The 11,274-nt window shown below is 52.3% G+C and overlaps 1 protein-coding gene across 1 annotated transcript; it reads left to right on the forward strand.

Moving 5' to 3' along the window:
- Positions 1 to 9,272: 9,272 nt before the first annotated feature.
- Positions 9,273 to 10,208, forward strand: LOC309685505 (olfactory receptor 14J1-like; the record flags this gene model as incomplete). The annotated part of the gene is made up of 1 exon (XM_082501266.1): positions 9,273 to 10,208. One exon carries the CDS (start codon positions 9,273 to 9,275, stop codon positions 10,206 to 10,208), a length of 936 nt encoding a protein of 311 aa, XP_082357392.1.
- Between the last annotated feature and the right edge of the window lie 1,066 nt (positions 10,209 to 11,274).

An 11,274-nucleotide genomic window follows, 5' to 3' on the forward strand; every position in this document is an offset into this window, starting at 1 on the left:
AAAAAAGGAGTTTATGACAGTTGGAAGAAGTTGCAGGCAACTCAGTTGGACTGCAAGGATGTCAGGAGGTTATGCAGGGAGAAAAGTAGAAGGGCTAAAACCCAACTAGAAATTAATCTGGCCATGCCATAAAAGACAATGAAAAATGTTTCTGTAAATACATCATCAAGAAAAGGAGGGCTAAGAAGAATCTCCATCCTTTATTGGATGTGGAGGGAAAGACGGTGACCAGGGATAAGGAAAAGGCTGACATACTTAATGCCTTCTTTGCCTCAGTCTTTAAGAGTAAGACCAGTTGCTCTCTGGGTACCCAGCCCCCTGAGCTGGAAGACAGGGTTGGGGAGCAGAATGAAGCCCCGCAATCTAAGGGGAAATGGTGAGGAACCTGCTACATCACTTAGAAATATACAAGTCTATGGTGCCGCATGAGATCCACCCAAGGGTACTGAGGGAACTGGCAGGAGTGCTCAGCAAGCCACTTTCCATCATCTATCAGCATTCCTGGCTAACTGGGGTGGTCCCAGTTGACTGGAAGATAACAAACGTGGTGCCCATCTACAAGAAGGACCAGAAGGAGGACCTGGGGAATTACAGGCCTATCAGTCCGACCTCGGTGCTGGGGAAGGTTACGGAGGAGATCATCCTGAGTTCCATCATGCAGCACATACAGGACAACCAGGCGATCAGACCCAGCCAGCATGAGTTTATGAAAGGCAAGACCTGCCTGAGAAACCTGACCTCCTTCTATGACAAGGTGACCAGCTTAGTGGATGAGGAAAAGGCTGTGGATGTTGTTTACCTGCGCTTCATTAAAGCCTTTGACACTTTTTCCCACAGCATTCTCCTGGAGAAACTGGCTGCTCATGGCTTGGACAGGTGTACACTCTGCTGGGTAAAACACTGGCTGGACGGCCGGGACCAAAGAGTGGTGCTGAATGGAGTTCAATCCATTTGGCGGCCGGTCACAAGTGATGTTCCCTGGGGCTCAGTATTGGGACCGGTTCTCTTTAATATCTTTATCATCGATCTAGACAAGGGGGTGGAGTGCCCCCTCAGTAAGTTCGCAGATGACACCAATTAAGGTGGGAGTGTTGATCTGCCTGAGTGTCGGAAGGCTCTGCAGAGGGATCTGGACAAGCTGGATCCATGGGCCGAGGCAAATAGTGTGGGGTTCAACAAGGCCAAGTGCCGGGTCCTGCCCTTGGGTCACAACAACCTCACGCAGCGCTACATGCTTGGGGCAGAGTGGCTGGAAAGATGCCCAGCAGAAAAGGACCTGGGGGTGTTGGTGGCTGAATATGAGCTGGCAGTGTGCCCAGGTGGCGAAGAAGGCCCACAGCATCCGGGCTTGTACCAGTAAGAGTGTGGTGAGCAGGACTAGGAAAGTGATCGTCCCCCTGTACTCTGCACTGGTGAGGCCCCACCTCGAGTACTGTGTTCAGTTTTGGGCCCCTCAGTACAAGGAAGACATTGAGGTGTTGGAGTGTGTCCACAGAAGGGCAACGAAGCTGGTGAGGGGTCTGGAGGACAAGTCTTGTGGGGAGCGGCTGAGGGAACAGGGGTTGTTTAGCCTGGAGAAGAGGAGGCTGAGGGGAGACTTACTCGCTCTCTACAGTTCCCTGAAAGGACGTTGTAGCGAGGTGGGGGTTGGTCTCTTCTCCCAAGTAATGAGAGAGAGGACTTGAGGAAATAGCCTCAAGTTTCTCCAGGGGAGATTTACATTGCGTATTAGGAAAAAATTTCTTCAGCTAAAGGGCTTTCGAGCTCTGGAACAGGCGGCCCAGGGAAGTGGTTGAGTCACCATCCCTGGAGGTATTTAATGGATGTGCAGATGTGGCACACAGGGACATGGTTTAGTGGTGGACTCGGCAGTGTTAGGTTTACAGTTGGACTCTATGATCTTAAAGGTCTTTTGCAATTTTAAATGATTCTGTGATTCTTTTGGGACTCTGGATTTTGTTCTGTCCTTGCCCCTTTTTGGGAGGGCAGGAGGTGTCACAGAATTTTCCTACACTCGGCCTCACTCACCCTCACACCCCACGGCCACCAGGAAGAGCCCTGAGCCACCAGTGAGGGGCAGGACCTGCCTTCCCAGGGCCTGGGGGTCAGGGGTTGGCCTTTCTGCTGCATCAACCAAACCAAGGGGTTCCTCAGCATTACAGCCACCTGCACAGTGCCTTTGCCTACCTGCAGCCACAGCCTCCAGTTATCTCCTCTAACGAGTCCCTGGGGAGGCTTTGGCAGTAACGACCCTCAGTGGGGCCAATCAAGGCTTCAAGGTACTTTGCTTCTGACTTGGACTTCTTGAGCACTTTGTTCAGTCTTCTCTCAGTGCCTGAGGCTCATGGACTCAGCACCAAATACACGTGGGGCTCATTAAAAGACAGAAAGCTCTAACAAGGTGTTCATCGTTCTTGTACTTTTCTTCAAATCTTCAAGACTTGTACAGCCAATTAGAGAGGTTTCAGAGTGTAGTTAAGGAGGAGATTTCAAAGCGCACCTAAGAAAAATGTCTTTTTTATTTTAAAGGATATAATGTATTACTCCTGATTATCACTTATGATTAGGATAGAAGCATTCTCTGATTGTTCTGGATACAGGGTGTCCCTTCAGGGGGTCTGGATAGGGAGGAGAAGCAGTCCCTGGAGGTCTGACACTGTAGGACAGCTTTGCTCCTCACCTCCCCACCCTCCCCATTTCTGACATTGGCCACCTGGGACTGACACCCCTGGTCCTTGCATCAGACTTCTCCACTGAAGTCTGCAGCTGGATGTCACAGCTCCATTGCCCCATCTCCCACCTGCGCTCCTCAGAGCCCTGGCTGCACCCAGGCGCAGGAGAACTTTTCCTGTTTGTAAGAAAAGAAAAGTAAAGCATAATCAGATTTCCTAAACAATAACACACAGTCCGCAATCACACGCTCAGGACAAGCTACCTCTAATGAGGCTGCCTTTCTACAAGGGAGTTCTTATGAGAAAGAGTTTAGGAAGGTAGATAGACAAGACATATAAACACAATTAAGGAGTTGGCTGAGGAGACAATTAGATTGTTGAAAGACAGGCAAGCTTTGAACTCCTTGAAAGTCAAAGCAGCAGCACAGGTGAGAGGTATCTGAGTGAAGAAAGAGTAAGGGGAGGAGAAAACTGGCGAAGAATGGAAAGGGCCTTTGCCCAGAGAGTCTGCATCTGCAAAGATGACTTTAGAAATGAACATTGTCTCAGGAGAAGGGTAAGCATCTGAAAGATTAGAGAAAGTACACACAGTGTGTACCAGGGAGAAGAGTGGTAATGAGGTTACAGGGGAAGATCAATATTTCTTTGGAATATCCCTTTTGAAAGGTCATGGGATTGGCAGAGGTCTCTGGTGAGAGAGGACAAGCAAGTGTAGCACCTGTCTTTGAAAGAGTCCAAATGTGCAACCCAGGGAGCCAGTGGCTGTACAAGCTCACTTTGGTGAGGAGTGTTGTGCCATCAGTCAGAGCCCTCCTTGGTGACATTTCTGGGCACCGATAACAGAAGAACATGTCCAAGAAACATCAGCATGGATTTCATAGAATAGAATCATAGAATCATAGAATTGTTGAGGTTGGAAGGGACCTTTAAGATCATCAAGTCCAACCATTAACCTACCCTGGCAGAACCACTTCTAAACCATGTCCCCAAGTACCACATCTACCCCCTTTTAAACACCTCCAGGCATGGCAAATCCACCAGCTCCCTGGGCAGCCTATTCCAATGCTTGATAATCCTTTCAGTGAAACAAAAATTCCTAATATCCAATCTAAACCTTGCCTGGCATAACTTGAACCCATTTCCTCTTGTCCTATCACTTGTCACCAGGGAGAAGAGGTCAGCCCCCACCTCTCTACAAGCTCCTTTCAGGGAACTATAGAGAGCAATAAGGTCTCCCCTCAGCCTCCTCTTCTCCAGGCTAAACAACCCCAGGTCCCTCAGCCGCTCCTCATAAGATTTGTCCTCCAGACCCCTCACCAGCTTCGTTGTCTTTCTCTGGACACGCTCCAACACCTCAATGTCCTTCTTGTAGTGAGGGACCCAAACCTGAACACAGTACTCGAGGTGGGGCCTAACCAGTGCCAAGTACAGGGGTATGGTCAGTTCCCTAGTCCTGCTGGCCACACTATTCCTGATACAGGCCAGGATGGTGTTGGCCTTCTTGGCCACCTGGGCACACTGCCGGCTCATATCTGCCGGTCCTTTTCTGCTGGGCATCTTTCCAACCCCTCTACCCCAAGCCTGTAGTGTCCATGGGGTTGTTGTGACCCAAGTGCAGGACCTGGCACTTGGCCTTGTTGAACCTGAAACCTTGTTGAACCTAAAGCCTTGTTGAACCTGTTCTTATGGAAATAAGAACAAATGAAGAGATGTCCTAAACCCAGAATTCAACAGACTACTGAAACACAAATTTTAACTGCCTGAAGCTCAAAGCAGCAGTGGGATTGTTGAGAGGTGTTCCTAATGATGAAAGAGGAAGGGGAAGGGAAATGTAGTGAGCAATCACAAGTGCTTCTGTGCACGTGCACTGCTGGAAAGGTGCCTTCAGACATGGTCACTTCGTTTAGGATAGGTGGAAATATGTGAAAGGTGAGGGAGATTAAATTCAGAGGCTGAGAGAGAGAGTCCTGACAATGCAAAGAGAGGGAAAGGTCAGTAGCTCTCGTCTTTCTGTCAATGGACATCCTGAAAACTCCTCATCTACATCTCACGGGAGAACACCAAATGTTTATTAAAAGTATTCTCTTGTTTTAGCTGATGAGGTCATGCTCATACACATGTCAAAATGTCTCAGGCTTCCAGGCAGCGCTCCGCTGTCTGACCATCAGTACCCAGTGGTACCTCCAGAGGGCCCTGTGTCTCCGAAGCACCTGCCTGGGCCTGGCCGCTGTCCCAGAGGAGCTGCTGGAGACCAGAGCCCCTGGGAAGCTGCAGCTGGAGCCTGGGCAGAGGGTCCCAGGCACCTACACTGGCACCGCGCTCCCGTGTCCCTGCCACTGCATCCCACCCCAATTTTATGATCACTTGCCTTTGCAAACAGAGGCAGCACACAAAATCGCTGAGAAATCACTTATTAAAACAAGACAAAACCAAGCAACGAGAATAACAACACCAAAAATGTTTGAAGTTTAGAGTTGCAAGAGGAAATCAACCAAAGCACAAATACGGGTTGGGTGCAGAATGGATAGAGAGAAGCCCTGAGGAGAAGGACTTGGAGGTGTTGGTGGATGAGAAGCTCAACATGAGCCAGAAATGTGTGCCTGCATCCCAGAAAGCCAAGCACATCCTGAGCTTCATTAAAAGCAGCATGGCCAGCAGGTCGAGGGAGGTGATTCTTCCCCTCTACTCTACTCTTGTGAGACTCCACCTGGAGTACTGCATCCAGCTCTGGAGCCTCCAACAGAAAAAGGACACGGAACTGTTGGAGTGAGTCCAGAGGAGGGTCACAAAGATGATTAGAGGGCTGGAGCGCCTCTCCTCTGAAGACAGGCTGAGAGAGTTGGGGTTGTTCAGCCTGTATAAGAAAAGGCTTCAAGGAGACGTTATAGACCCTTCCAGGACCTAAAGGGGGCCTACAGGAGAGCTGGGGAGGCACTTTTTTCAGGGAGAGGAGGAGTATATAAACATTGCGAGAGTACGTAGGGATGCAACGAGGAAGGCTGAAGCCCACTTGGAATTAAACCTGGCCAGGGATGTCAAGGACAATAAGAAAGGCTTCTCCAAGTACATCAGTAGTAAAAGGCAGACCAGGGAAAATGTGGGCCTGCTACTGAATGAGGTGGGTGCCCTGGTGACGGAAGATGCAGAGAAGGCAGAATTACTGATACCTTCTTTGCTTCAGTCTTTACTGGTAAGGCCGGCCCTCAGCAATCCCAGACCCAGGAGAGAAGAGAAAGAATCTGAGAAAATGAAGACTTTCCCTTGGTCGAGGAAGATCAGGTTAGAGATCATTTAGGCAAACTTGACACCCAGCGCCCTGATGGGTCACTCCCAGGAGTGTTGAGGGACCTGACACATGTTATTACAAAGGCGCTCTCCATCATCTTTGAAAGGTCAGGGGGACAGGAGAGGTGCCTGAGGACTGGAGGAAAGCCAAAGTCACGCCAGTCTTCAAAAAGGGCAAGAAGGAGGACCCAGGAAATAGCAGGCCGATCAGTGAGACCTGGAAAGGCTGGAGAGTTGGGTGGAGAGGAACATAATGAAGTTCAACCAGGGAAAGTGTAGGGTCCTGCACCTGTGGAGGAAAAACCCCATGCACCAGTAAAGGTTGAGGGTTCACCTCCTGCAAAGCAGCTTTGCCGAGAGGGACCTGGGAGTCCTGGTGGACAATAAGTTGACCATAAGCCAGCAATGTGCCCTGTTGGCCAAGAAGGCCTAGGGTCTCCTGGGGTGAATTACAAAAGAGCATGGCCAGCAGGTGAAGGGGGGTCATCCTTCCCCTCTACTCTGCCCTGCTGAGGCCGAATCTGGAGTAGTGTGGCCAGTTCTAGGTACACCAGTGCAAGAAACACAGGGAACTACTGGAGAGAGTCCAGTAGAGGGCTACAAAGATGTTCAGGGGACTAGAGCACCTCTCTTATGAGAAACAGCTGAGAGAGCTGCGTCTGTTGAGCCTGGAGAAGAGAAGGCTGAGAGGGGATCTCCTCAATGCTTATCAATATCTAAAAGACGGGTGTCAAGAAGATGGAGCCAGACTCTTTTCTGTGTTGCCCAGTGACAGGACAAGGGGAAATGGGCACAAACTGGAACACAGGAAATTCCATCTGAACACAAGGAAAAATGCATTTACTTTGAAGGCACCAAAGCACTGGAACAGGCTGTTCAGAAAGGCTAAGGAGTGTCCTTCTGTGGAGATATTCAAAAGCCGCCTGGCTTCATTCCTGTCCAGCCTGCTGAAGGTGACCCTACTTTGGCAGGGGGGTTGCACTAGACAATCTCTGAGGGTTCCTTCCAACACCTACCATTCTGTGATCCTGTGATTCTGTGATCTTCTATGTTTTCTGTTGGCCAAAGGGATTCCCCACCAGCATCCAGGACAATGCCCGCAGATGCTGCCCTGCCTCTCACAATTGCTCCATTAGAGCTTGCAGTTCCCTGCACGTGTCCTGAACCACCTCTGGCACCTCAGATGTCACCCAGTGCTTGCATTGGAAAAGCTCCCTCCTGGCCTCTGTCTCCATTGCTCACAGGGCACCTCAGAGGAGGAGCTCACACCGATTTAGGGCAGCTGAGCTGAGGCAAGAGGAATCCCCCCTCTGGTGGGTCTGTGGGTGCACTGGAGAAGCTGAATGTCCCTCCGGCCTCAAGAATACTGCTGAGGAACACTGAACATTGATGCCTCCTGTAGGTCCACACACCCTGGCAGAGCAGAGATTCCTTCCCACCACAGGGATCAGTCTGTCCAGGGTTCAGAGAGGGACAGTCGGTGATGACTTCATTGTGCTTCAAACTCTGCTCCCCAGGAGAGACCCCGCTGCCTTGGAGGAGCTGTCAGCCCTGGAGGCGCAGGGACACCTCGAGGGATTGGGGCAGTGCGGGGAGGAGGCAGAGAAAGCCACAGCTGGTCCTCTGCTGCTGAGCTGGGCCGGGCTGCTGGGACGGAGGGAGGTCCTGGCAAGCGGGCAGCGCTGCAGAGAGACAGCTCTGCCCAGGAGCAGCTCCTCTGCACAGCGCAGCAGGGCTGAGGGCACTGCCTGCAGGCAGCGAGGGCAGAGCAGGGAGGCAGAGAGAGGTTGAAGACAGTCTGGAGAGGGAGGATGCTGAGGGCGAGTGGGGGGAGAAGTCTTCCCAAAGCAGAGCAGCTGCAGTAGCTGGAGAGATCTCCAAAAGCTGGCACCTCCCACAGCCCGTGGGATCTTTCAGAAGGACGCTCACAACTTCTCTGCTGTGGAAGAAGAGGACATTCTCTAGATTGGGGCTTCCCTGCTTCACCATCAGAGGCACGAGCATGACGGCTGCCTTCTCCCAGGAATGGTCAAAGGGCTGTGAAGGTGGGTGTGCAGGCAGGGGTGGGCAGGGCTTTCCTTGCCAGCAGGGTCCCTGCACCCTGGGGGCTGTGTGCCAGAGCAGGGACTCTGCCGCCTGCCAGGGTCAGCGCTCCACCTGCCCAGAGAGCTCCCACGTAGCTTCTGTGGGGAGAAGCTGTGGGTGGAAGGAGTGACCCCTGGCTGGGCAATGTCCTTCTGCTTTGAAGAGGGTGCTGTGTGGGTCAGGGCTCTTTACACCTCCAGATGACCTCTGGTCATTCCTGGAGGGACTTTTCAAGATGGAGTTCCCCTAATATGAAGGTAAATTTCTTTTGCTGTTTCTTCTCTTGGTTGGCTGGGTGGGCAGTGGCACATGTCCAAGAGGACTTTCAAATGAAAGATCAAAGGAGGGTTCGTGTAGAGATAAGGAGCTTTCCTGAGGCTGTGTCTTCGGTTTCCAGCTCTGGGGGCTACAGACAGCACCAGCATCCCCTTTCCAGTCTCACCAGGGTCTGTGGCACCTGCTCTTTAGCCCCTGCACACACGCAGAGACTGCAGGGCAGAGCTGGGCACACGGGGGCTGCCATGGGGTCTGCGAGCACTGGCAGAGAAGAGACGTTGGGGCAGGGAAAAGGCTGCTGGCAGGGAGAGCTCCAGGCAGTGGATGGGCAGGGAAGGAGGGAGCTGCTCCTGGAAGCCCTGCTGCAGGGGAGATAGGGGCACCTCCAGCCACCCCTGCAGTGCAGATGCCTTCCCTGAGCCACCTAGCACTGCCCTCAGCCCTCACGGCCATGGGCTCTGGGGTGGGAGTCAGCTCTGTGCCCGGCAGTGCAGGAGAGGCGAAGGGCATCCCTCCTGCCACGTGCCCCATTGCTGCTGCCCAGCGGTGGGGCTGAGGGCACCTGCCCTGCATGATCAGTGTCTGGGCGGTGGCGTGCCCAGCAGGGTGAGGGTAACGCTGCCCTGAGTGCCCAGCTGCCTCTCCCCATGCCTCTCCCAGTCAGACCCTCACGGCATTTCTCTGGGTTTCTCCACGTGTCTCCTTTAAAGTTGCCTTTTTATTGCTGTCAGCCTCCCTGGGATGGGAATTTCAGCTGCAGAGTCCCACACTGATCTTCTTCCACTCCTGCCGGTGTGTCCATGGGAACCAGTGTCCCAGCTTTCCTCTGACCTGTGGGGCCGTGGGCAATGCAAAGAGAGCCTACGGGAAATGGCTTTCATTTTTCTTACAGAAGTCTGCATTGACTTACTCTGTTTCCCTCCTTGGACAGGTGCCCCTGCCCAGAGGCAGCAAATGTCCAACAGCAGCTCCAGCACCCACTTCCTCCTCATGGAGTTTGCAGACACACGGGAGCTGCAGCTCTTGCACTTTGGGCTCTTCCTGGGCATCTACCTGGCTGCCCTCCTGGGAAACGGCCTCATCGTCACCGCCATCGCCTGCGACCACCGCCTCCACACCCCCATGTACTTCTTCCTCCTCAACCTCTCCCTCATAGACATGGGCTCCATCTCCACCACTCTCCCCAAAGCCATGGCCAATTCCCTCTGGAACACCAGGACCATCTCCTACTGGGGATGTGTTGTCCAGCTCTTTTTCTTTGTCTTCTTGATTGTAGGGGAGTATTGCCTTCTCACCGTCATGGCCTATGACCGCTACATTGCCATCTGCCAACCCCTGCACTACGGGACCCTCCTGGGCAGCAGAGCTTGTGTCCGCATGGCAGCAGCTGCCTGGGGCAGCGGGTTCCTCAATTCTCTCCTGCACACGGCCAATACATTTTCACTGCCCCTCTGCCAGGGCAATGCCCTGCACCAGTTCTTCTGTGAAATCCCCCACATCCTCAAGCTCTCCTGCTCACACTCCTACCTCAGGGAAGCTGGGCTGATTGTGGTTAGTGCCTGTTTAGCCTTTGGGTGTTTTGTTTTCATTGTGGTGTCCTATGTGCAGATCTTGAAGGCGGTGCTGAGGATCCCCTCTGAGCAGGGACGGCACAAAGCCTTTTCCACGTGCCTCCCTCACCTGGCCGTGGTCTCCCTCTTTATCAGTACTGGAGTGTTTGCCCACCTGAAGCCCCCTTCCATCTCCTCCCCATCTCTGGACCTGGTTGTGTCATTTCTGTACTCGGTGGTGCCTCCAGCAATGAACCCCTTCATCTACAGCATGAGGAACCAGGAGCTCAAGGATGCCCTACACAAACAGGCCCAATGGACACTGTTTCACCGACAATAACCTGCCGCCCCTTCCATGCACATTGCCCAAGGCTTATCTTAGGCTCTGAGTCTGCTTTTTTCTCTTGTGATAATCCTGCTTATAGATATTTTTCTGAGTTTACACTGCTTGTCTTTAGGCTTGATCCTATTGTGTCTTACCCTTGCACAACACTGTTTCAGGTGTGGCCTGACAGATAACAGCTCTTCAATAAAAGGGCACCTCCCAAGTGCAGTGCCTGAAGGATGGACTGTTCCTCCAAAGTTCCTTCCAAAAACATGTTCAAGGAATCAATATTTTAATGAGTCTCTTCTTGTGTTTTCAATATTTCTGGAGCTAAGCTGATGGTACTATTGGTTTCCACTGCACCAAATATTCTGGATTTAAAAGCGCTCTTCTTGGTGCCCAATGGAAGGGGAGACAGTCCATGAGCTCCCATTATCTCCTCAGTCTTCTTCATGTATGAGAGGACTGACGGCATATACCGGACATTCTGGAAATGCATTTTTTAGGGGGGAGGAGAGGCGGGATTAGGGACTCAACACTTGCCCTTGGACTGGAACGGATGGAGACTCCGAAGGTGAAACACCCTCCAAGGTGAAGTCCACCAATATAAAGCACTGAATCAATGTGTCCACGCACAAGGACGCTGCAGTGCCGAGGGAGTCAGCAGGGCCTCATCAGGCACAGGGAGGGGAGAGTGGGGAGACGCATGAGGTGCCTGAGGGGACCCCAAGGCCAGGACTGCTGTGCCCTCATGCCCCTGGCCAGATTCACCTATACCTGGTCTTTAGCTTTCCTAACCTGATCTCTCGCTGCTCGGACAATTCTTTCCAGGATACCTGTCCTTGCTTCAACCCTCTGTAGGCTTCCTTTTCCTGTTTGAGATTGACCAGGACCTCCTTGGTCATCCACGCAGGCCTCCTGCTGTCTTTGCCTGACTTCCTCTTTGCCGGGATGTATTGCTCCTGAGCTTGGCTGAGGTAGCCCTTGGATATTAGCCAACTTTCATGCGTCCCTCTTCCTTCCAGGGCTTTGTCCCAATGTAGTTCACCAAGCAGATCCCTGAAGAGGCCAAAGTCTATCT

Source organism: Vanellus vanellus (genome assembly GCF_965231255.1).
Source record: "Vanellus vanellus genome assembly, contig: HAP1_SCAFFOLD_76, whole genome shotgun sequence".
NCBI classification, from domain to species: Eukaryota; Metazoa; Chordata; class Aves; order Charadriiformes; family Charadriidae; genus Vanellus; species Vanellus vanellus.